This window comes from Lagopus leucura, unplaced genomic scaffold (assembly GCF_019238085.1).
Source record: "Lagopus leucura isolate 7727_CA_CO unplaced genomic scaffold, USGS_WTPT01 105-21_obj-0_obj, whole genome shotgun sequence".
NCBI classification, from domain to species: domain Eukaryota; kingdom Metazoa; phylum Chordata; class Aves; order Galliformes; family Phasianidae; genus Lagopus; species Lagopus leucura.
Genome location: NW_024966638.1, coordinates 1 through 24,547, shown reverse-complemented (window position 1 = coordinate 24,547; position 24,547 = coordinate 1). Strand labels below are relative to the sequence as shown.

Sequence of the window (24,547 nt, the reverse complement as noted above, 5' to 3'; positions counted from 1 at the left end):
CCATTGGAGGCCAATGGAGGCTGCTGGAGGCCACTGGATGCTGTCCTAGGGAGGGAGGGTCAGGGGGAGGCTGTTTTTAAGACATCACAGCCCTAAACAAATTAAAGCATTTCAGAGCCTTTTTAAATGCTAATACGGCAATTTGCTAAGCGATTTATGTTCCATTTTGACATTTGCAAAGTGAATTAGATGCAAAACCCCGCTAGTTTTAGCTCTAACACTTACTAATAAGAGATTTACTCAAAAATAATGGAAATGCAGGATCTCGGTATTTCCACAGACCCGAAGTGCAATTACAGTGAAAACATGGAAGCGTGCTTTAAAGCAGCGACACCCGGCAGGGCAGAGGGAGCCTTCTTCACGTCTTTGTACTCCCATTGATCCCGTCGGGATGAAACGTCACAGCTAGATGTTAGTTATGGCTTTAGGTTACAACGAATAAAACCACAACAAAGCGAAGATGGGAGGACACGCTTCATAACCAGAGCCTGCAAATATCTGCAATTTTCCAGTTTGGAGGAAAAAGTATTTTCTCTACCCAGAAGCACCAAATGGTTACAAAAGACCGATTCGCCTCACACCTCAAAGGATTCACTTAAAGACCCCGAGAAAAAATAATTACTATTTCGAATCTTAATTTGCCTAGAGGCAAACACCAAAAGCCCAATTACAGCTTGCGATAAAGGAGGGAAGCGAGCCAGCACCGCACGCACGCCGCCTCCCTGTGCTGCACCAAAGCCTTGCCCCGCATTGGCACCCGCCAAGGAAAGAGGAAGACCTACATCAAGAGTTCCAGCACCTAGAAATGCAGCACAAGTCCCCTGTGACACAGGGGCAGAGCTTTGCGTGCTGCTTCTTTGAGGAGAAAGCGGAAGAAAAGAGCTCAGCCCTTCTCCACCCCTCCCGTGCCAGGCTCACACAGCGGAAGTCAGCTCCCACCAAGAGCCAGGCTGTTCCCTGCCATGGCCTCAGGCCTCTATTAAAAACAATTTAATTCGCACAAGCCCTCTGAGGGCTGATGAGCCCAACTGCTGCCGCTCGCAGAGCACCGGCGGGCTCCATTTTGCTCAGCAATTGCTCTGTGTTTCGCAGCAGACAACCTCTCTCTCATTTTAAAGCGGTCTGAATTTAACTTGTCTGAGTTGAACATGCCGGCTGGACGGCCACCCTGCAGAGCACAGCAACGTGAGCCCATGGGCTGGGGCAGAGCAGCAGCCTGCCTTGCACGGTGGCTGTAACCAACAGTGCCACGCAGACAGCTGACAGCACTCCTTCTGCTTGTGTACCCACAGCACTGACAACCAGTCTGCGAGAGATGCTAGCAGGAACATTCCAGCCCATTCCCTCTAGAGTCTGTTTATAGACCCGTTGTCCATGAATGCATTTAATCCCTCATTAAAGCTGTTGATGCTGACCTCTCTACAACCTCCCGTGACAAGCAGTTCCAGGAGATCACTGCACGCTGTGTGAAGCATTACTTGCCTTCACCCATTTTAAACCTCTCTCCTGCTATTTCCACTGAGTGCACCCTGGCTGCCAGAGCTGGTAAACAACAGCTCTGCGCTCAGCTTCTGCACTGCTTCCTGATGCAGACTGATCCCACACCGCAGCCATTCACTCTCTGTGCTGAGGAGTCCCAGGCCCACGTCTCCACTCTGTGATGACCCAAGCGGCTTCTCCCTGGATGTCCTCTCCTCGTCCTTGAGAAGCAGAGGGCAGAACTGCATACAGCACTGTTGATGTGGGTGCACCAATGCTTTATGTAACAGCAAAGTGACGTACAACAAACCGCTTGTTCTTCACACCCCTGCCACAGTGGCCAGCATGGCTGGATGCCCCATGCTACAGTTTACAGCAGAAGGGTCTGAACGGGAAAGTCCAAATGTGTCTGAAGGGGCTTTTGGATCAGGTTTGGATCAGAACTGATCTCAAAGCCTGGTGAGGTACAGACAATCTTGAACAGTTATTTTGGAAGCACTGGGGTGCAAGCAAGCAACATTCAGAAGGCAGATTCTACCCTTAAGACAGGAAGCTGTGTGTCCCAAGCCACTTCAAAGCCTTTCTGCGAGGGAAATAATCTCAAACACAAACAGCAGAAGCTGCTCAGCACCAGTCTGCTTCCCCAGCCCCACGCTCAAGACCTACGTGCAATTTTTCTTTTAGCAGCAAACTTCGTTCTATCCAGCTGCTGTTTTGCTCTTTTCGTTTGCAATCCGCTGTCTTCCTTTGACTCCTGCTGTAACGGAAAAAAAATATGGTGAGCGCATCCAATATGTAGGAAATACTACCAGCTCCCTCCCCCCACCACTCTGACACAAGCACTGGTTCAAGAACAAGCCGCTATCTGTGTGAAATTTGAATTTCAAACATAATTCAAGCACATTCTGTAACTATTAAAAGCAGTGTGATGAGCATAATGAGCAAAAAAGAGTTACAGACTGACATAAACAGAGAAGTAGGAGAGACAATAGACTCCGTGCCAGTCACCACCAAGCTCTGCACCTGCTGCCTATGATTTTAGAGAGAATGTGTTTGGCCTCGCCAAAACTTCAGCATTCACAAGCACCCAAAATGGAGAAACAAAACCCTTCTGTGAGTGAATACCTCATACCTGTGAGCCAGGGCTGTCTGCTGCCATTCAGCTCCCAGTGCTCAGCCCACCAGTATTCAGCCCAAATGACTGTCGGTGGCCAAAAACAGAATCCCAGCCATTTCTGGGGACCCCCCAAATGCATCCCGAGGGCAGAAGCCAGCTGCATTTAGTTCTGGTGCCATTCTGTCATCACAGCGCCCTGAGAACTGCCACGATTGTGTCATTTTTGAAGCTTGAATACTTCAGAAATCTGCAGTCAAGTGGCCTCCAGCAACATCACCCATGAGAACAACTCCAGCCCATGCTGCTTTAAGCACGCTGACTGCAACAAGAATGGTCACAGGCTTAATTGGCACACATTTATGCAAGTTGCTGTCCTAACAGCTTAAGTGAGGGCGTACACATCACCGAAGGCTGGCCCTGGACCCTTTCCAATTTGTCTCTCTAAATCAGGTAGGATTAGAATCAAACACAGCATTTTAGGCAGACACCCACGCCTGACCAGGAAGGGACTTCGCACAACTCCGCCTGCAGCCTCATTTGGGTGTTGCTGTCCGTGAGACCTACAGCAAATTGCCCCACACTTCTGCTCACGCCACCTTCGGGGCTTCATAGTGGGGCAGTGCTTTCCTGCAAAGGGAGGCTCTGCTCGTTTCCCAGTATCAGCAGCTCTTTCTGCCCACGTTTTGTAACCTGTGGAGTCCTTCGGATCAAACCTCAGCACTGAGTTTTGTTCAGATGTCTTCAGCTTCAGCTCTATCTGTAGATTTTATTAATGTATATACATCACTTGCTCCTTCTCGCAGATCATTAATGAGGGTGTTAAAACACTCACAGCCCTCGTATTGATTCCCCCGGCCTCAGCTTTACATCTCCCCAGAACAAGCCTCTCTCCTCTTCATCACCAGCCTTTGCTGACAGTTCTTTAGCAGGATTTCAATCCAGGAACGTTACCATCCAGACAAAATTGAATTATTTATCCAAGTAAGGTTTTGCAAGATGTGCCATTAAGTGGTTTCCTGAAATCCTAATACATCACGGCTTTCATGTCCCCTAATACCTGCTTCACTCCTCACTCCACCGACTTCAGAGCCTGCTTATAGTAAGACAGCAGCACACTCCTGCTCATGTTAAAGGTGTTTCTTCAGGCTCCTTCCAGTCCCCAGCCAAGCTTGGGTTTTGTTCTCCATTTCTGAGGTGCCCCTGTGGGCAGCTCACCCCTCAGGAAGTGGGATTACAGCAAGGAGCACACGCTGGAGGAAGAAAAGCAAAAGCTTTCCTCCTCTCCCTCCACTTGTCTAATGGTGCTAAACTGATGCTGCAAATTCTGGGGCAATGTAATCCTTGCAGGCTCTGCCAATCCCCAGCTCTCCTCTCCAGGCATCAATATTCCCTCATCACTCTTGCTCTTGCCGGAAGGTCAACCTGACTCTCATCTGCAGCTCTCTTGCAGGGCACTGACGTGATTTACGAGCACACCAAACTCACCACTGGTCAGTGCACATTTACAGCACGCACTGCAGGGCAGCGCTGGGCTCAGGCACCTCCCAAGCTGTTGGGGTCACGGTGTGCCCACGTCCTGGGCGTCCCCAGTACGTGCTTCTGTTCCCTGTGCTGGGACCTGAGCAACACTGGCATCTGCAGCAGTGGCAGGAGCAAAATGATTGCAGGACACGTGTTGTACCAACCTCATACATCTGAGCGAGATGTTTAAATTGCTCAGCAGCGTTCTACTGAACGGCCACGGAGAACTGCTGAAGCAAATCCAATTAATCCTGATGGGCCAAAACATACACACACACACGTACCTCAATTCCAAGAATTCTTAAATCTTTTTTATTTTTAAAACCAGAAAATAGAACGTGCCTTTTAATTAGGATTTATGGGTGTTTGTACCTCTGCTGGGAGAGAGCCCCGCAGGCCCCGCAGCGCTCTGCATAAACGTGGGCATGGATGCTAGGAAATGAAGGGGCCAAGGAATCACAGGAAGGCAACAGGGCTTGCTCCTCCTGACCCAACCTTTTAATGCTCATCTGTCTACAAGGATAATAGGAACTCAGGGGGCCACTCAACCAACTGCCTTTCTAATAAGACCGCTAGTCCAAAAATAATCTTAATCAATTAAAATATTCCCAGACTGCCCCCAGTACTCTTAGTTACAAGGTCATCTCCGACACACAACTTCCAGGGGAAACTAATTATTACAGCTGAGGTGAGGTAGGAGCCGCACACCTCTGCTCAGTGCCAGCCTGGAGAGCGCCTCTCCCTCACCGCCAATTTAAAGTGCAATGGCCAGAAGGAATCCAAATTCTCTTTCTGCACGTCAGGCTCCGCGGTCTAATTTATGACGCTCTCTTATGAGCAATTTCACTGTCAGCAGTGTACACAGATCAAGGAAAAAATGGGTTTCCAAAGCTCCCCACACACTTGGTGGATGGCAGCTGCTATTCTTCTCCCTTGTTTTTTAACCTGCTTGGTTTCAACAGACAGCAGGAAATCAAATTCCCATTTTAAGATGCTTTTGCACATGCTTAGGAGAACCCAGCTCCACCAGCAGAAACAGACACAGCTCTGCTTGCTTCTAAAAGCCCATAAATGGAAGAGACTCGCCAGACTCCCACATCCTGCTCCCTTGAATCCACATCATCAACCACAGAAATCAGCTTCTATTGACTCAGGGAAGGAAAGGCTACAGGAGAAGCAGAATACAGAGTCAAAAGGTCTGCTTCATTTTGCTGCTCAATAGCAGTTGGGACCATCTAACAATAGGGCACAGCCAAACGCCGTGCATCCTACATGGGAAATACGCAGATGAAAACCAGACTCATTTATTTTTAAAAGCTAATTAGACGTTGGAAGTGCCATGTTTGGTTCTAGCCAAGGCTGCTGCTGAAATTAATATCACACCCTACTTTATTAGTCTCTGACTTCAGTTCAGAATCTGTTTTGGTTCTGCTCTGTCTTTCAGCTCATTAGAACAAACCTGCTGGAAGCCGAGCGTGGAACAAGGAGACACGAGCAGCCTCCTGCCAGATGTGGTTTCTGACACACAGCGGGAGGCCGGGGAAGAAAAGAGGGCTTTTCAGTGACCAGCTAGTCCAGGCAGTGCCAAACACTGCTCTCCCTCTATCTCCCAAAAACATCATCTGACCCAGAACATCAAGAAATGCCGGTATTTCCTCAGACTCTGAGCATCTTCAAGCAGGAATACTCAGACAGAGGGATGTTCAGTGCCTGTGGGGAGGCAGGCACTGGATGCCATGCAGAACGAGCCGGCACTGTCACGTTCCCCAAAGGCTGCGGAGCTGATGGATGGCAGATCTGGCAGAAAGAGCCTATGAGACTTCAAGTGAATGCTACGAGTGCAAGCAAAGCTCACAAAGGATCCATCCAGAAGAAATGGTTTAAGCCACCTTTACACGAGCCCCCTGCGAGGTCCCACAGTGGATCAGCAGGATTTTAGCATCTGCAGATCCACTGACAGGATCTGCACAGTGACTGGGCCTCTGGCTACGCTCTGCACTTGTCCCTGCCCCTCCAGCTGGGTGACAACCACATCTCAGCAAATCCCAGGGGAAACAACAACCAGCTGGGGGGGTCATGGGGCAAAAGGGACTTGCCATGCTCATAGAAAGCTCTGTTGGGCACTGCTAGGAATGTTGTGTGCTTGGGTGCAAGTGAACGACCCGTCTTTTGGCACCCATAGGATTTGACAGTCAGGGGAGACAGGAATGACTTTGTTCACTTGCCACGTCTGTGCTCTCAGAGAAGCAGTCTGCACACAAAGGAGATCATCTCCTCTTGTTTCCACAAAGCCAGCGAGGCTGTTCCTAATTTGCCTGGCCCTTAAAAAAAAAAAAAAGAGCTCCCTGAGTCCAGGATTATACATAATAGAGATCAAAAAGCCTCATGTCCAGAAAAATTCCTTCTGATGCAGCTCTGCAGATGCCACAGCACAGACATGAGCAAAGAAAGAAAATTTGGCAAAATAACATGGATGAGCTTGATAATCCAGCATGACTGAAAAATTCCTGGGAGAGGCAGTCTGCCAAAGATCATCAAAAGTGAGAAGCTGGAGGCTTTCCAGGTGCAGCTGCTACAAGATCTGCTGGTCTGGAAGCAGAACTAGGGACTTGTTCCATACGTACCTGCCAAGAGACTGCCAAGGAAGAAAGCCACTGAATCAATGATGCCCAAATTGTCCTTGCAGTTTTTGATTCATAAGGAACCATGTCCTAACAGATGCAAGATTAATTGAGAATGTATTGTTCTCTAAAATTGCTATTGATCTGAGTTTCCCACACCTCTTCTCAAGCACATAACAAGGCCTTGCTAGAGCAAGAACAACAGTTACAGGGTCTGAAACTGAAATCCAGCTTGGCGTGCACTGAAGAGCTGTGACAGTGACACGAAACAGACAGGATTTTTTCTTTTGAGATCCCATGCAAATCGAATTTTTGGGTGGTTCCGCAGAAAACGACGCAGCAAGGAACTGTGGCACAGGATCTGGGAGCTGATGACTCACAGAAAGAAAGAGACTGAACCGAATAAATCCACTCACTCAACCGACTGAGCTGTTGTCACTTAAACAGAACCTAATTGGCTCTTAAACGGCCTCTCTGAGCATATCCTTTTCTGTAATATGACCGATTATGCCATCAGAATTTATTGTTTATAGACAAACTTACAGAACAGTCAGGGAGCCTAACCTTTTTATAGATGTGCTTTAAGAGACGTTTGTTTCCTCTTTTTCAGATATGTGCACATTGAGATGAATAATTGTAGACAATAACAGGTCCTGATCTTTTATGTACTGCAGCATCTCTTACAGCTGCTGATTTCTTTTTTTCCTTATAGGTTTCACAATAAAGGCCAGTGATGCAGCATACATCTGAAGTTAACTTAGCATATTGCAGAGCTAAGGGTTTAACCCCAATGCACTATTACTGCCATATGTTCCATTTCTTTCAGGGAATTTCCCAATGGGAAAGAACTCAGACAATGCGAAGAAAAAACATCCAATATCATTTGCCCTACAGCTTTTTACTGTTTATTTCTAGTGCTTTTCCCCTCCTCACATGATAATCGCCTTATTGTAGGGACTCATGCTCCAGATGTGGGAACGAAAAGGACTTGATTTAAGATCCACAGCTTGAGAGAGAACTGAAATGCTTTTGAAAATGGTGGAATTACAAAAAGCAGCTTAGGATCCCAAATCACTGGCAAGACAGAGCAAAGCCTCAACAGTCATACATTAAAAAAAACGACTCTAATAATTTTCTCTCGTGTACCTCAAGCTGAGGACAGATTCTCAGAGCTCTGGGTTTTTTCCAGCTGAGAGTTCTTGCACATATCCCAGCATCAGTGTAACAGGCACAAACATCTCAGTGTTGCAGGGTGAGGCTCCTGTTAATGAGAGGACACCAGGGACTGGACCTGAGCTTTTGTGCCATCCCTGCTGCACGGCTCACCTTCACAGCCTACGGCAATGGGTTAAAATTCAGACTTCTGTAATTCAGGATCAGTTTACCAGACACCAGCTGTGCCTGAGCTACTTGAAGCTTGTGTTCTGAATCATTCTCTTATCTATTTGTAGATAATACAGAATCACGTTTCTACGGTTTAGCTGGAATCAATCAAATAAAAATTATGGAAAAAAAAAAAGATTTGTAAAGGGATTGAGGAAAGGTTACTTTTAAATTACGTTTCAAATTCTGTTCTGAGAGGATTTGGTTATCAAATCCCAGACTCATAACTCACCCTCACCAAGCACACCATTCATTTCCTAGTCAAATAGGATTGGATTCATCTCACAGAACAGAAGAGGAATGGCACGGCATGCCCCAGCACATCTCACAGGTGCTCCTGCAGCAGCAGGGCCTGGCACGGCCTGAGCACTGACCTCTCCATCGCTGTCAGAGATAACAATAAAGGCGTCCACAAAGCTGCGCTTCTTCTTGGCACTGGCTGCACGCCTCTTCTCTTCCTCCTCTTCCTCTCCATCCTGACCTCGAGAGTCAGGGCCCTCTGCAGTCTTCCTTCTCCTTGGCATCCCTGAAACAGAGGGAAAGACCAAAAGCCATTTGTTTCCCTCTCACTTAGATTTCCCCTAATAAACAGCCCTTTCTTTTACTATTTTTAGGCAAAACACAGCAGCCATTAGAACCTTATTACAAAGTGTGGTACATTTAGCAGTACTGGGAGCTACACGTGCTTGTCACCACTCGTTTAGTTAAGAATACTTTATTAGAGCTGATTGCAAAAAGGGTTTCAGGGGAACAGCAACAGACAAGCGCCTCGCCCAGAGCCCTTGCTCCAACAGAACGCGGCTTTCCTCTTCGCTTCAACCATTAATGCTCCCCAGCAAGCTGCCCAAAGCACTGCTCCCAGCACAACCCCAGGCATCCCACCCCCACACAGCCCTGGTGCAGAACACACTTGGATAGGGAGCCGAATCAAGCCAAGGGAGGAGAGGACCAGCATGAGGACAAGAGCAAGTAAAGCAACAACGGCATTCAGTGCTTCCTGAGCTGGAAACCAGGGAGCCCTACGAGGTGGCTGAGCACCATCAGCTCTGGTTTTGCTGGAAGGAAGCGTGCAGGGCAGTGAGCAAGGAGCCCCTTGTCACACACAGACAGCGCAGAGCTGGAAATGCAGCCCGGGTTGGCCGGCTCCCAGACCAATGTCCTTCCCAGGATCCCTCTGCCTTCCTTCGCGAGCACTGAAATAGCTCAACTGTGCTGCCGAGGTCTAAAATAAGAGGCAGACAAGATGCGACAAAAGACCCTGCGTTACACAATGCAGAGCCAAACCCTCTTCTGTAGCATCGCAGAACTGCAAACAGCCGCTACACGTGGAAACGCTGCGAGCAAGAAGTTCAGAGCCACACTGGCACTACAGAACAGGGGCGCACTCCCCTCCCTACAGCCAGGCAGCGCTCGTCCAGGTGGGACAAAGAGAAGGACATGTGCTGCCTCTGGATTGCTGCAGCGTGCAGAGCTTCCCGCACCTGTCTGCTCTGCACACATTGGTGTGCAGACAAAAGATGATGATCCGGTGAGCAAGGATTTGCACTGAAGACTTGCTGAGCCTCTAAAGACAGAATATTGTACGAACTGCACGCACAGCTCCAGAAGCAGCTGCAATCATCACTGCAGTCCCAAAACGCTTGTCTGTTTGGGATGGGAAAGTTAAAACAAGCGCTGCTCTACAGAGAAGCTCTTGCAAAACAAAGCTATTCTGCTCCAGCTGAGCTGAACCCTGGCTGTTGTTGGAATACTGTGGTCACACTTTCTCTGTTGTTCATCTTTTGCTCCAGGTGCTCTCTTTGTCCTCTGCCCACCCGGCTTTGGGGTACCGCACCCCATTATCAGCAGAACACACAGGGGTTTCAGCAGGCTGCAGCCTGCTGCTGAGCCTGGGCACAGTCACCGCTTTTGGAGTCGTCAGTGGCAAAACGCAGCACACAGCAACAAGGAACTGCAAAGCGTTTCTGTTTCGTTCCTGTTAAAATCCGTGCTGGTATCACCAGCTTTCCCCTCCACTCAATGCACTGTGCTAAATAAGAGATCACCGAGCAGTATCAGCTGGAGTTACGATGAGTCACCTACCTCCAACATTTAAAAAGGGGGAAAGAAAAAGATGTAAAAGATGTAACCACACAACTCCCACAACGCTGCTGAAAATGAAGGGAGTTGTGGCAAAGAGCCTCTCTGTGAATGTAACTAAGGGAACAAGACAAGGAGAGATCACTTGTAGCTGTGCGAGGCTGAGTAGGAGAGCAGTAACGGCTTTTATTAGCCCAGCTGATAGAGCTGAAGAAAACAAGCAGCAGAGCACACCCCCAGGTAAGGAAGCGTGCACAGAAGCTGCATTTTACTTTCAGCACTTCTGCAAAAGGACGCTGCTGGTATCCACTGTGCCAGTGTCTGCTTTCAGACAGTGAAAGAAAGCCTGAATTGGCCAAACCTACCTCTGCCCGTTGTCTCCCAGACTCGTTTTCCAATTTTTCACTTTTTATGACTTTAAGAGAATTTCTTTGCAAACGCTCTGGCAGCAAAGGTGACCCCCTGACAAGGGGCTTCACACACGCCACGCTTCCACAGGCACATTTTTAGGGATATCCTTGAAGATCCCTAACTTGTGATTATTTGTCATTTTCCCTCTCATCTATCATTTTGATGAATCAGAAAGCAATTACCGACAGAATAATTCTAAATCTTGACACTGCAGCTCCAGACCTGCCAAGCTGTGACAGCTTGAAAAATGCTTGAAAACAGAGCCAAAAATGAATGACTCTCATCCCCGGATGAGTTTTGGAGCCGCTCGAGACTCAGGCTGGCGTGCGGTAAACAACCCCTCCCGCTCACACGGAGGGCCGTGGTGCCGCCAGGCACACAGCAGCGCCGTGCACGCAGCTCAGCGCCACGCAGCGCTCCCCGCAGCCACCGGCCCCGGACTCCCCACGCTGGGAGCAGCTGATGCTCTGCGACGTGACGGCCTGCAGCACCCCGGGGGGACAGGAGGCGCTCGCAGGGCTCGTCCACAGAATGGCTCTTTGCAGGAAGGGCCGCGGAGGCTGAGGGCAAGGCTGAGCCCTGCGCGCTGCTCAGCTCCTCCAAACAAGCCTGTTACAGCTCCGCCTCCTGCAGAAGTGCCCCCCGCTCCCCCAGCGCCCACCGGAGGCACCCCGTGCTCCGACACGGCTGCTCAGCCCTCCTCTCGACCCGCGGCCACACGGATAGGGTCGGGGCTCCTCCAAAAGTGTCACCCGGCGAGCTCGCAGCGGCGTGTCGGAACGGGAGCGGCCGCCGCTGGGCGAAACGAGGGGACGGGCACAGATGCGGCTGCTGCAGGGGAACAGGGCCGGGGCGGCCCCGCGAGGGGCAGGGGGGCAGGATCCAACCCGGCGGTACCGCAGGGGACGGGGACGTGCGGTCCGGTCCCGAGCCCCGGGCCACAAGCAGGCTGCGCGGGCCGCCGCGGGACACAGCGGTGGGGCGATGCCGGAACCCCGGACCCGCTCGGTACCGCCACCAGCCGGGCTCCACAGGCGCCGCCCGGGATCGAGGCGACTCCGGGCTCACCCCGAGGGAAGGGAGCGGCCCCGGGCTCCCCTCGCGGAGAGGCGGCGGCCCAGCTCCCGACGAGCTCCCGGGCGGGGCAGCGGCCCGCAGCACTGCGGAAGGCCCCGCGGGACGCCGCTGGCCCGGGACCTGCCGGAACCCCTCGCGCAGCCCCCGATCTGCCGCGCGGTCACGGAACCGCCGTCTCCCGCCACCCCCGTGCCGCCCCGCGCCGCCCCGTGCCGCCCCGTGCCGCGCTCAGCGGGTCTCTTACCCGCACTCAAGTTACGGAGGAGGCCTCATTGCCCTCACTCAACATGGCGGCAGCGGCGTCGCGTCACGTGGGAGGCGGGAGGGCGGGGCGAGGCGGGCGGCGCCATGTCGCGTGCGGGCGGCGGCGGGGCCCGAAGGCAGTGGGGGGGAGCAGGAAGGAACGGCGCCGCCTCCTTCGCTCGGAGCCTCTCGGGGGCAGCCGGGATGCCCTATTTTATGTCCTGGTCAAGTTCATACGGGGAAAAATACAGCGGTGTCGCATCACTGAATTGCGGTCTTCTAGCCTCGAATAAAAAAAACATCCAACGTCCGTCTCACGCCACGCCTCTCCGCGTGCAGCGATCACGGCGACAAATGGCGCCGCCGCGCAGCCGGGGACAAGGCGAGCCCGCCTCCCCGCCGCCCTTAACCAACATGGCTGCCGCCACCTCGCCCCGCCAGCACGTGCCGCGCGCGGCGCTCCCGCGGGGAGCCGTCCGGCCCCGCCCGCCGTCGCTAGGCGACCGCGGCTCTCGCGAGAGCGACGGGGGTGGCCAAGATGGCGGACGGGGCGGGTAGCAACGGGGACGCCGCGGCGCTGCCGGTGGGCAGGGAGGCAGGTGAGCAGCCCGGGGCGGGGGAGCGGCCCGGCGGGCGGCCCCGGGGGGGGCGGCCGGGCAGAGTCGGAGCGGTTCGGGCTGAGCGCGGCGTGTGTTGGCAGTGGAGCGGCTGATCCGGGAGAACGGGCACATCTTCACCGAGGCGCAGTGCAAGGTGTGCAGCGCGCTGCTCATCTCCGAGTCGCAGCGCCTGGCGCATTACCAGGTGAGCGCCGCGCCGGGCGGGGCTGCGGGCGGCCGGGCAGGGCCGGGTAACGCTGTCACTGCCCGCAGAGCAAGAAGCACGCCAACAAGGTGCGGAGGTACCTCTCCATCCACGGCGAGGAGGAGCTGGCGGCCGGGAAGAAGATGAAGCTGGACGCCAAGGTGAGACGAGGGCCGGGCCTGAGGGGTCGTGGGCTGAGCTGCGCGCTGCCGGCCTGCCCTTCTGTTCCCTTGTGCTCTTAGAAATAAGCCGTGTCGGTGAGTATGGCTCCTGTCGCCTTGCCCTCCTAAAGAACGGCACGTTGCCTCCTACTGAAAGGCCCTCTGAGAAGAGCAGGGGAGCAGCAAACTGCCGGGAATATCGCTGTGTGCAACATCTCATTTCACTGGCAGCGCAGTGCAGGGTGCACGGTTTGCTGGATTTTGTTTTGCACTTCTTAAGTTTTATTTCTTGGTCAGTAAGGAGAACACGCCTGTCAGCTGTCTGCTCCGTGACTTATTTGGGAAACAGATTCTACTTCTGCGATTGCTTCAGCTTTAGTCCCTAACCCTCATAGGTTTGTTGTATGGATGGAGGGCAGGATGAAGGAGGTTGCCTTCATGCAGTGCGAGGCCTAACAGTGACTGCTGCTGCCTGCCCAGCTGGCGTTCTGATGGCCCAGCTGATAGCAGCGCTTGTGCTCCTTAGCTCACACCTTAGAGAGCAGGGGTCAGATCGGCTCCTGCTGCCGTGCAGTTAGCCTTGTGCTGGGTCCATGCAGGCCCTGACATCTCCTCTACCTGAAGTGTTTTACTGAGACTGAGAAAACAGAATCTGAAGCAGGAACACTGTCTGGTGAAGGAGAGGATGATGTGTGCCGTGGAAGTCCCATTCAGTCAAACAACAACAACTTCACATTCAGTATCTCTGCAGATTTAGTTTCTTGAATGCCTTAGAATTCCTCCTAGTAACAAACTTTCCAACCTCAGCCACTCTGTGGTTCTGTGCACACAGGAGAGCAAGCAGGAAGGCACCAATGGGGAGGACAGGAACAAATGTTGTCCCATCTGTAACATGACCTTTTCTTCTCCTGCTGTGGCCACGTCTCACTACCTGGGGAAGACTCATGCCAAGAATGTGAAGCAGCAGTCCCCTAAAGTGGAAGGTAAGTCTGTCTGCAGTGCCTTTGTGTTGTGAAGCTCAAACTAGGAAAATGCTGCATGTAATGATTTTCCATTGTGAGGTGCCACTGGACATGTCATCCTTTTTGTGTGTGTGTGGTCTTGCCTTGTGTGTGTGGTCCCTGAAACAGGGAAAGCCAGCAGTGTGCCTCCAGATCCACAGCCTTTATCAGCAGCGTGCTTGGTAGAATGGCTTGGCTAAATGTTCCTGCATGCAAGGAATTGGACAGAGCCCATTGTTGTTCATGCAGCTGTAGAAGCATCTGTCACAGGATGTGATGCTCGCTTAAAGCTTACAGGGACCAAAGCGACCGGTGAAATGCCCATGAGATGAATTGGTCAGGCCTGCTCAGCTACAGAGCTTCAGTGGTTCAGGGGCTTCTAAACTGCAAACAGCTGGAAGCTGGGAGAGTGACACTGGGAAGTGTGAGTGTGTGCTCATCCTGACCTCGTGCTCTGCCTCCGCTGTCTGCCGTGGCCCATTCTCAAGGCAGGCCTGACTGTGAGAAGCCTTCAGGAAGGCGTACGTGGTCTGGTGTCTGCCACTTCCCCATGAGAGGAGCCTGCAGGTGTGAGCTCCTCTCTGGGGTTTGTGCCCCTGCTGGGAGTTGCTTTACCACGTGCCTTCCAGTTCTGGAGCAATAAGGGAGGAGACTGGAGCAACACGGGTTTGTCTGGAGGGCTAGCTTTCTTCTGGGGCTGTTTTATGGTTTTAGTTTTGGGTGTTTTTTTTTTTGTTTGTTTGTTTGTTTTGTTTGTATTTTTGTTTGTTTGTGTAATGCATGTTTTGGGGAAATAAAACTGCCTTTTTTTTTTCTAACTGACCAAGAGTTTGGATTCATCCCACAGACGTGGTGCCTCCACAGAAACATCCTGCTACCCTCCCTACCTCTACTGTATCTTCTAATGAAGAGAACAAGGACATTGCAGACCCAGACAAGTTCTGTAGCCTCTGCCATGCCACTTTCAACAACCCCCTTATGGCAAAACAACACTATGTAGGCAAGAAGCACAGAAAGCAAGAAACCAAACACAAGCTGATGGCACGCTATGGCCGAACTCCTGATGCACCAGCATCGTCCTTCCTGGGTGAGTTCTCAGCAGGCAGGCTGGTAAGGAGCTGGAGAGCAGAGTGGGAGAGCAGCAGTGTGCATCTGACAGGTCTCTGAACGAGGGATTCTGTGTGGAGGGAGCAGGGGAGGATTGCCCATGGTGAGGATCTTGGTGATGCCCCGTAAGACTGACCTGGTTGGTACTGTAATTCCTTGGCAGCAGGAGAGGTTTTTTAGACTGTAGCTGCTGGTGAGGAACTTTGAGATGTGTTTTGCAATGCTGTCTCATCAAGTACGTGTCCTTTTTATTCTCTGTGCGGATAATCCAGGGATTTTGGCCAGTGCTGTTTCCAGCTAGGTGGATTGCATCCAAAATGGAAAGATAAAAGTGGCATTTGATGCTTAAAAAATGTCTGAGGGACTAGGCAAAGATGGAAGAAATAGGTTTAACTGCACCTGCTGCTTCAAAGCGCGTGAAAGCCAGAGAGATTTCTCCCTGAATGCTTTCTGCCTCTGTGTGGGCACTTCATCTGATGAACTAATGCAACTCCATCCGGAGCAAGCAGGAATGTGGAAAAAATTGAGCTATTAAGGAGGAACTTTGGGCAGACAGTTAACACTCATTTGGTTTATGATCTATTCCTTATGAGTGCTTCTGTATGATGAAAGCCCTTGCAGTCCAGTGAAAGCATTAGGAGCTCACAGTGAACTCCCTTGTTCTTTCTAGCATCCTTCTGTTGGACCAGGAAGTGTGTAGTACCCTGCTGGATGCTTGAAGTATATAATAAGCAGACAAATCATCTTAAAATCTTCTTCAAGGGCTTCTTTCTCTGTCATAAAAATGCCCTTAAGCAGAAGATTAATTATTCTAATTCTTTGCGGGCCACCTTTAGCTACTGGTAGCACTTATGAGGAATTAAACTCAATTATCCCAGTAATATTCTCTCCCACATCGTGTAGTCATGTGGGAGATGGAAAAGGTGCTTCATATCTTGAGTTGCCCATCTGCTCTTTACCTAATTAGCGGGGCCTGATCAATGGTTCCATTTTGTTGTGACTCAGGCTGTGGAGCCCCAGCCCAGGCTGGGTGTGCGGGCAGTGCAGTTGCCACGTGATTGATGCGATTTGTGGAGAGCTTACAGAGCTGGAGTATCTCCATCCACATCTCTGTGCTGCTTAAGCTGTTCCAGGCGAGGTTACAGAGCTGTGGTGTGGTGTGGAGCTGTTCTGGTAGGACAGGCTGCACTCAGGGATGTATTTTCTTGCTCCCTTTGCCTGTCTCTATGTGCTGGCAGCCATGCTAAGCTGGCATGCTCGCATAGTTCTTCCCAGCCCAAACTTCTCGTTCTCTCTTACAAAACCAGGCTTGAAATCAGACTTACACTTTTGTAAAGGCTCTGGTCTCTGAACATACGTTCCCTGTTGGGATCTGGCCCTCGGCAGATGAAGATGTGTCATTGACAGCAGAGCCAAGATGCCTTTCTGCTTAAAGCTCCTCCGGGAGCCATTCATGTGGGGTGCTGGAGTGTTCCCTAAATAACCTGTCTACCTGATTTTCAGCAGGGATATCTTGACCTCAGTTGTGAAGGGAGGTGGGTGTGAGGGCTATGACAGCTCCTCCGGCCCTTCGCATCCAAACCCAGCCGTTCTGAGAGTTAAACGGTGCCCACTGGAGTCTGAAATCTCTGTGGGGCAGCAGCCAGATGGGGAGGCGTCTGCTGTGCCACGTGTGGTGCTTCTCCCTCAGTGGTTATGCTGCTCTGCACCCCCTGAGCGAGTGCCCCCTTTCCCCTTAAGGAAGTGTTTACTTTGTGAGACTCCCAGGCAGAGCCCTTCCCCAGAGAGCCGGAATTGAGGAGCACGTAATGCTGCAGGGATGCATGCCAGCACTTTCCCATTACGGGCTGCTGTGGCCAGCTCTGCTGCTTTGCTTGCTTGTTTGCTATCCGACCCCCAGGACTCTCATTCCAGCAGGAGCTGTGGTGACGCACAAACCACTGCTCTGCCTCCTGCCACTATTGTTAGAGGCTTCTTCTTTTTGCAGTTAACTGATAGCTGGCTGTACCTGAAGGGCCTGAGGATAGAGTTTAGTATTCCCAGCTGGCACCTCAGCAGGGCTTAGCAGAGCACTGCGCTGTGGAAATTGACGTTGTGTATAATCTCCTCTGGCTGCTTTTTCTTTTTTTCTTTTTTTTCTTAATTGAAACATCAAATGTACAGATTTACTGCCTCCCTTGATTTTTTTAGGAGGTGCACAGATCAGGAGAAGCGGGAATTTTGGAGAAAAGTGGAGTTACAGAGGCAGTAGAACATCAGGTTTGGTGTACTAATTGCTGAGTTTTCGCCTCATCTGAAAGTGTGAACTGGTTACATGAAAGGTGTGTTTGGTTTTGTAGATAACAAACCCATGTTCTGATCGGGAAAGGTTTTCTGGCTCTTTCCCTCTTACCCAGAGGCTGACTGGTATCTGGCAGGGTATGGGATCCTGCGACCTCCCTGCCTGGTCAGGCTATTCATGTGCTACTTGCTTTGTTTAGCAGTTATTTAACACATCAAGTGATCGATTATCTCACTTGTTTCTACCTCAGGCACCAAGTTGTTGGCTAGCTGTGCTGTGTGTGTTAACATTGATGTCTGTTTCAGCTGGGAAGGGCTATCCCTGCAACACGTGTAACATAGTACTGAACTCCATAGAGCAGTACCAAGCTCACATCAGTGGCTTCAAACACAAGAATCAGTAAGTAACTTTCTTGTTTAACTATGTCTCTAGCCTTGCTTTTCACACTGTTTTCAATATAGCTTTAATGCAGTTTTGCATGTGTATTTCAAGCTGGCCCTTGCAAACAGAACAATATTCGTGCAAGCTCGTGCTGTTTGTTCTGAAGCCAATTAACTGGTGTAGGTTTGCACCCCTTCAGCCTCTTCAGCAGCTCCCTCTGCAGACAGCTCAAGGATGCTGCTGTAGCAAAAGTGCCTTTCAACTGCTTTCATTTCTTAGAGGTTCAGGTCTGCGTGGCCCCCTGCAGTGAGCACATCCATCGTGATTCTTGTTGAACAGCACTTCTGTAGGAACCAAGATGTGAATTAAAGCAAAGTGTGATGTAGTGGAGGTCTGTTTGGCATTCTGGCCTCTTGGAGCTGCTTGTTCTAAAATTTGGCACGTAGTCAGCACGCTCCAGAAACCTAGAATGTATTTCTGAGCTCGCTCTCCAAACTGGTGATTTAAACAAGATAATCCCCTGCATGCATTGGTCATCTTGTGCCAGGGAAATGATTAACGTCACACGTACTTACACTGGACAATGGCAGAGTTCAGATCTCTGATTTCAAAGCATTACGTTAAGGAGGGTTGATAACTGACCTGGGGTGCTGAGACAGCTGAGGAGCTGGTCAGTGAGTTGGAAGAAAGAGGTATTAGGAAATACTGCCTGAAGTGGTGACCAAATTTCCCAGAAAGACCAAAAGGGAAACTGGAATCTTGCATTGCATACCTGTGGAATAACAGCCCCGTTACACTCTTGAGTATTTGATTGGAAGGCATAAGCCTTGTCTGTCCCTTCGTGAAGGCCAGCTCTGGGAAAGCACAGCAGGATCAGTGGATGACAAACGTCTAGCCTGAATTGATCCCGTTCTAGAAGGATAACACTGAAGGCATTCCCAACATGCATGCATAACCGCTCACTTTAAGGACATGGATGCTGTTCCAGCCAAATAACTCCCTTTCAGAAAGCTGCTTCTGGATTTTGCTGTTAAGTCGTGTTCCAGGCCAGCTTCTGCAGTCTGAAAGGAGCCAGGATACTTGCTTTGTAGTGGAAGCTCTTCATGGTCCTTGAGCTAAGCAGTAGCTAGTTCTGCCGTACTAAAGGTGTCTGTTTACACACACACACACACACACAGAGGGTAAGAAGCCACTCAGAAGCTTTTCTGGCAAGTTGTTGACTTGTCTATAGGAGGCTGCTACTCTGCTGGCAGCCGTGTTTTCTGGGCACTGAGTGCAGCTGACAGATTTCAGAGCCATTCTGACACTGTTTCCTTTTTTCCCTTCTTTTCCTCTTTCTCCCTCCGATGCCCAGGATGCCAGGAGCAGTGCCAGTTGTAGGACCATTCCCACCACAGCAGTATGTCCGGGAAGAAACAACTGCTCCAGGAGGCTACAGTTACTTCAGCCAAGACTTCTAGAGCAAGTTGCAGCACTGTTCTTGGAGTTGTTGACGGCCCAAGAACACGCATCCTTTGCCAGCCCACAATGGTTTCATTATCCCTCTGGATAAGCAAAGCCCTACCCTCCTGTATGCACCCGTTGAGCAGAACAGGGACTGAATCTGTCCGAAAAAGGATCCAGCTGGAAGAGACTTGGTAGACAGCAAATACTTCACTCCCTTAGAGTAGTTTTCATTGTGTAATTGCTTCCTGTAAAGGTGGGTGCGGTGTGAGAGGAAGTGTGTATCTGGTACAAGGAGAGTCTGGCAACAGGCTGGTAACATCTACCTCCTCCCTTACCAGAGCAAATAGTGGATTCCTGCACCTGGAGGCCAGCAGCCCACGCTTAGAGGTGTGAATGGGACACCTTGTGGGTTGTTTGGCTTTTTGCAGACCTAACATAGGAAATGGCAGTGTGGCATCTCTTGTCGTGACTCCTCTGGGCAGGTTTGTTTGCAGAACTCCTTGAGGCACTGATTGCCATCAGAGCCTCTCGCAGTACTGCAGTTCAGGAGTTGTGTTGTTTGGTGTCTGACAGATAGTCATGATTTGTGGTGTGCAGTGCTGCTGGTGGGAGCGGAGGGCTGATAGAGGAGTTGGAGCTCTTGTTTCTCCAGGCAGCTCAGCCCTCTGCTCTGAGGATTTCCACGTGGAAGGAAGAAACAGTTTAGCCTGGTTTCCTATGGAAACAGGTGTATGTGATCATTCACTGTGTGTGTCTTTACCCCTCATAACTTAAAGTAATCTCAAACTTGGCAGTGGTGGAAATCTCCAAGACCCAAATGCAATCAGCAGAGGAAGGTGAGCAGGAAGAGTCCATCTCGGGTTCTGTGAGGGTCTGTGCATAAGTGCAGTGTTTTCCCTACTGCCAGCAAAATATTGATAGGGAAGGAGGAAAAAAAAAACAAAAAGAGGAGGTAAATATAGAAATAACAGAATACTGTAGTATGGCTTGGTTGAATTGTTTGCTGGCTGAAAACCTACAAGCTCTTTGGAAACCTGACTTAGCTCTTCATTAGACACTGCTTGCCCAACCCCTCTCCTCAAAGTCCTTACGCATTTGTACCATCGTGGAGATGTTCTGCCTTTCGAACGTGGAAATTAACGATGGTCTCTTCGTGTTGCTAATGTACTGGATCTGTTAGAAGAGCCCCGAGAAGGAAGGGGGGCCATCTGAGGCTGTTGTGCATTTGGGATGAGTTGTGCAGATGTTCTGCCCTTGAGCTAGGGCTGTGCCGTTCTTTGCTGGCCCACCGCAGGAGCCCTGGTGTCGGCTGGCCTCGTGCTCAGCGCCAGCGCCCCGTGTTGGGCAGCCCATGGCTTTGTCCCAGCCTCAGTGCCTCCATGGAGCTGAGAGTTGGCCAGGCTGGGCCAAGTGCCACTGTTTTCCTTCCACGGGGCAGGAGGACAGACCTGCCTGGCCGAGAGGAGCAGAGGTGATGGACGTGCTGCCTCCCACTGCTGCAGCAGCTGCAGGAGGGCAGTGTGGGGCCCTGCGCTCCCGGTGCTGCGTTCCAGGCTGAGCAGCTGCCGTCTTTGCGAGGCTGAGAGCCAGGCTGGGGGGGCACTTCCAAAACCCTGCGTGCGCTGGTCAGGTTAAGCAAGGAGAGCGAGTTGGTTGTTAATCTCTGCACTTGGAGTGAGTGCCTTCCCTCCCCGCTCGAGGCTGTGCACGAGCTTTGTTTGCCTTCACCCAGCACAGGGTCTGCCATCTCCCCTTAGGACAGGCTCCTGCTGGGCTGGGTTCGCCTTCCTGATGTTTTCCAGTCTTGCTGTAATGCTGAGGGCTGACCTTAGCCTCCTGCTTGAGAGGGAGTTTTGTTAAGCTAAGCAAGCTGATCAACCAGCAGAAAATTGCAGTGAAGTAAAGGAAGCATTGTGTGCCTGGTGGCACTGGATGGCCTCCAGCTCCGATCTCCACTGCTTAGTTCTCGTCTCGCTGCACGAGGGCAGGTGCCTGCTAGCTGTGCTGTGCATTGAACCAACAGGTATCCATTTCCAGCACTGCCCAGTCCAGTGTGTCGCTCCATTCTGTGTACTGACAGTTTTGCCTTCCTCTGTACATGATGTTTGTGTATCTGCTGTTTCCCTAAGGTGAAGCTCTCCAAATAGAGTGTTTATTACTACTTCTGGGTGCTGCTTCTTTACTATAGCCCTTCCTGGGTTTTTGCCATCCTTCAAAGTAAAGAAGAGGGTACAGACCCCTCTGACTTGTTTGGGAGGGGTGGTAGGCTTGTGTTTCCATCTGCTATCCCCAGGCACCCTGAGATCCAGACAGAGCCACCAAGTGCCTTCCTCTGTGCTCCACTGGCACGTCTGCATGGCCTGGGGCACACCAATGTCACCAAGGGGAAGGCAGGACAGTCTGCACACACACAGTGCTGGCGCTTCTGCAGACTGTTGTGTTGCTTGTGCTGAAAACATCCGTCACAGCCACAGGGCACTGGGCCGTTTTCTGGCAGCTGGGGAGCAGACTGATGGTGTGCAGCCACTCCCCTGTCTGCACCGCGCCTCACTGGGGCAGGATGTGCTCCCAGCAAGGCCTAGATGGGTGCCCCCCATTGCCTAGCTGCAGGCTGTGCCCAGGCTACGTCCTGGTACCACACCGCAGCACCCACGGGCACCCAGCAGCACGGTGCCACAGGAGCTTCGGCCTGGCGATGGGGCGGTGTGCTGGGGGAGGCAGAGCACACTGTGGCCCTTTTGTCCCACAGCGGTGCTGCCTGCCCCTGCCCGGGCCCCTGCGGGCAGCACCTGGCTGTGCCGGGGCTGCAGCTGCCGTGGCCAAGCCCCAGCGCCTTCCGTGCTGGCAGCGAGCGCAGGGCGTGGAGCCGCCACAGCCACATCCCCGTGGAGGTGCCGCCATCCCCGGCTCTTTCATTGCCAGCTCTGCAGAGCCTGCCCAGCTGAGCCCCGGCACGGCGCTGGGACCCCTCAGCTGGGGAGGAGCGCAGCCCCATCTGCAGCCCTAACCGCTGCCCTCCCTCGTGGTCCTGCTGTCTCCAGCAAGTAAATCGGGTGCAGATGTGGGGCTGGGTGCCTGCTTGCCATTAGGGTTTGGGAACACAGCGGTGGCCCAGCTCCTGCCTTGCAGCACCCTGCTGCTCCCAGGGTATCCTGCCTTTGAGCCCTGCAGCACGGCTTGCTCAGCACATGGGGTGTGCAGCATCCTGGGTGGCAGCACCCACACAGACTGTTCCTGAGCATGGCATGGCTGTCCCCAGAGGGGCTGTAGGATGCAACTCATGCTGTGCTGCAGGACGCTCCCTGCTTGCCTTGGAAAGAGCTCAGTGCCTGCTGATGAGGGCTTGCTTGAGGCTCACGTCCCTCACTTGGCAGCCCCTGTGCCAGGCCTGTGTTTTCATCTCTCCAGAGGGAACAACAACAGGTTCATGTTTGCCAAGTGGTGCCTGGTTAAACCTTAACCCACCTGCCTGGGTTGCTCCATGGGTTCCTCCCTGTGGGAGATAAGGATCAGCAGGAATGCAGCATTCTGCTCCCTGGGCAGCAGGAACTGAGCTCCTGCCCTGAGCCCACTCTGCAGGACAAACTGTAGGGCTGGGACCTGTGTCCCACAGCCAGCTCCTCCATGCCCAGCAGCCATGCACCCATAAGGTTGGAGCAGGCACCAGTGCGGCTGACCAGCAGGCTGCAGGCTGTGGCCAGGGCAGCGAAGCCAAGTGCTGAGGGCAGTGGGGCTGCACAGAGCCGGTGGGTACTCTCACATGGCTCTTGTGGCCCCGCTCGCTCGGCCTCAGCATCCCGACGCCATGCATGCAGGGTGCTGAGAGCCGGGGACCTGCATCCCAAACAACAGCCGTTCAGGAGATGCCAAGAGAAACTTCCAGGAGGAAAGAGCCCCCTGGGCTCCACCCCCCCCAAGAGCTGCTGGCCGCGCACGCTGGCCGCAGGTGCGACCGCAGCAGGACCGGTGGCGAGCGCTGGGGCCAGGCACAAGGGGCGGCTGTGTTCCCGCAGCCCCGGCTGCCTTCCAAGAGCAATATTGTTGGCACCAGGCAGGCTCCCTGCGCCGGCAGTGCATACATGGGCCTTTCATGACGGGAGTGGGGATGATTTACTGCCGGGGGGAAGGGGCAGGGGTGGGAGGATGGAGCCCCTGCGCCCAGCCCCTCATGCGTGCCGCTGCTGCGGGGCCCCGCACACGAGCGGGGCTGTGGGTCTGGCTGGGCACAGGCAAACATTGGAGATCACTTCTCACAGGGCAGAGCTCCAGCTGCCCCATGCACCCCGTGCCCACTTCTGAGCACCCCCACCTCAGTGGCCATGGGAACGCGTGCTCCTCGTGGTGCCGTGGCAAAGCAAGGTTCCAGGGCAGGGCCGTGCTGTGGCACAGGGATCCGGCACTGGCACAATGCCCCCTTGTTGAGCTGCTGGCGTGGCGGTGCTATGGCGGTGCTGCCGGAGGCGGGCAGCAGGCGGTGGGCTGTGCTGCCGTGAAGGGCTTTTTGTTTGCCTTCAGTTGCTGCTATAAATCAAGCAAGGCAGCCCAAGCCCCCCGGCCCCTTGGCTGGGAGGGGAGCAGCTCCCTGCAGCCCGCACCCCACTGCCCCGTCCTGGCAAGGGACGAGTTGCCGGCACGGGTCCCATGTGCCTGCCTGGCTCCATCCCCACTGCAGGAACCAGGCGGGGATATGGGGGGTCTCGATGCCCATCCCAGGCTCCCAGCACTCTTGCAGGGTTTCGTGCATCCCTCCCCAGACAGCCGCAGGGGATCTGCTGCTCCCAACACTCGGGACTTGGCTGCTGCCTCTGCCTCGCTGGGCATCTCTGTGCCCCTCGCTTTTGGTGTGGTTTGGTTTAAATCGAGCCGAACCCAACATTTTTCTGCGCTTCCGGCACTTTGCAAAGCTCTGCAGAGGCAACTGCTGCTCCGTGAAATTGATGTTCTCGTCCGCTTCACGCATCGGCGGGAATGCGCCGTGCAGAACAGCTGCTGGGGGCTGCGGCGGTGGGGGCTGCGAGAGGGGAGCGGGAGCCCAGGAGGAGAGCGGCCGTGCACGGGATGAGGCACTGCTGCGCCCCGAAGTCACGGCGCCGCCGGATGGGGGTGACAGCGGCAGCCCCGAACGGCGCAGCACCGCAGCTCCGTCGCAAAGCGGCTCCGGGAGGAGCTCCGGGGCTCGGCTCCCGGCTCCGTTCCCGCACGGACCGGAGAAGTGGGACGCGGCCGGGACTGCTCCCGGTGCCGGGGGTCCCTCCGGGGAGAGGTGTTTATGGCGCGGATTAGGGCTGGGCCGGCCCCGCCTCGCAGCCCCGCGGTGTTTTACGACGCAGCCTTATGGGCTCCTAATGGGGGTCACGGCCACTTGATGGCCCCGGCAGCGATAACGCCGCGCTAATTGCAGCGGCGGCAATTAGCCCGCGCGCCCCGGCACGGGA

At 53.0% G+C, this 24,547-nt stretch overlaps 2 protein-coding genes across 3 annotated transcripts in view; one reads left to right on the top strand and one right to left on the bottom strand.

Annotated features, from left to right (window-relative positions):
- UIMC1 (ubiquitin interaction motif containing 1) overlaps positions 1–12,000 on the bottom strand; it is a 33,301-nt gene extending 21,301 nt beyond the window's left edge. The window contains 3 exon segments of the mRNA XM_042893324.1: positions 2,146–2,236; positions 8,496–8,647; positions 11,933–12,000. Of these exon segments, the coding sequence (XP_042749258.1) occupies positions 2,146–2,236; positions 8,496–8,645 (241 nt within the window). The 5' untranslated portion in view covers positions 8,646–8,647; positions 11,933–12,000.
- Positions 12,001–12,463: 463 nt separating this feature from the next.
- On the top strand, positions 12,464–21,273 carry ZNF346 (zinc finger protein 346). 2 transcript variants are annotated; one of them, XM_042893326.1, is made up of 8 exons: positions 12,464–12,530; positions 12,632–12,735; positions 12,804–12,896; positions 13,729–13,879; positions 14,745–14,984; positions 17,195–17,263; positions 17,591–17,684; positions 19,021–21,273. In XM_042893326.1, the coding sequence occupies exons 1-8, from the start codon at positions 12,470–12,472 to the stop codon at positions 19,124–19,126; spliced, it is 918 nt and encodes a 305-aa protein (XP_042749260.1). In that variant the 5' UTR covers positions 12,464–12,469; the 3' UTR covers positions 19,127–21,273. The 2 variants fall into 2 exon arrangements, with proteins under 2 accessions (XP_042749260.1, XP_042749261.1); XM_042893327.1 differs by lacking the exon at positions 17,195–17,263.
- The last annotated feature ends 3,274 nt before the right edge of the window (positions 21,274–24,547 follow it).

Bases quoted from the DNA above. Each gene is read 5' to 3' on its own strand.
- ZNF346 (XM_042893326.1), top strand. From the start codon at position 12,470: ATGGCGGACGGGGCGGGTAGCAACGGGGACGCCGCGGCGCTGCCGGTG. The intron at 14,985-17,194 runs GTGAGTTCTCAG...TGATTTTTTTAG, and splicing joins ACCAGCATCGTCCTTCCTGG to GAGGTGCACAGATCAGGAGA. The intron at 17,264-17,590 runs GTTTGGTGTACT...TGTCTGTTTCAG, and splicing joins CAGAGGCAGTAGAACATCAG to CTGGGAAGGGCTATCCCTGC.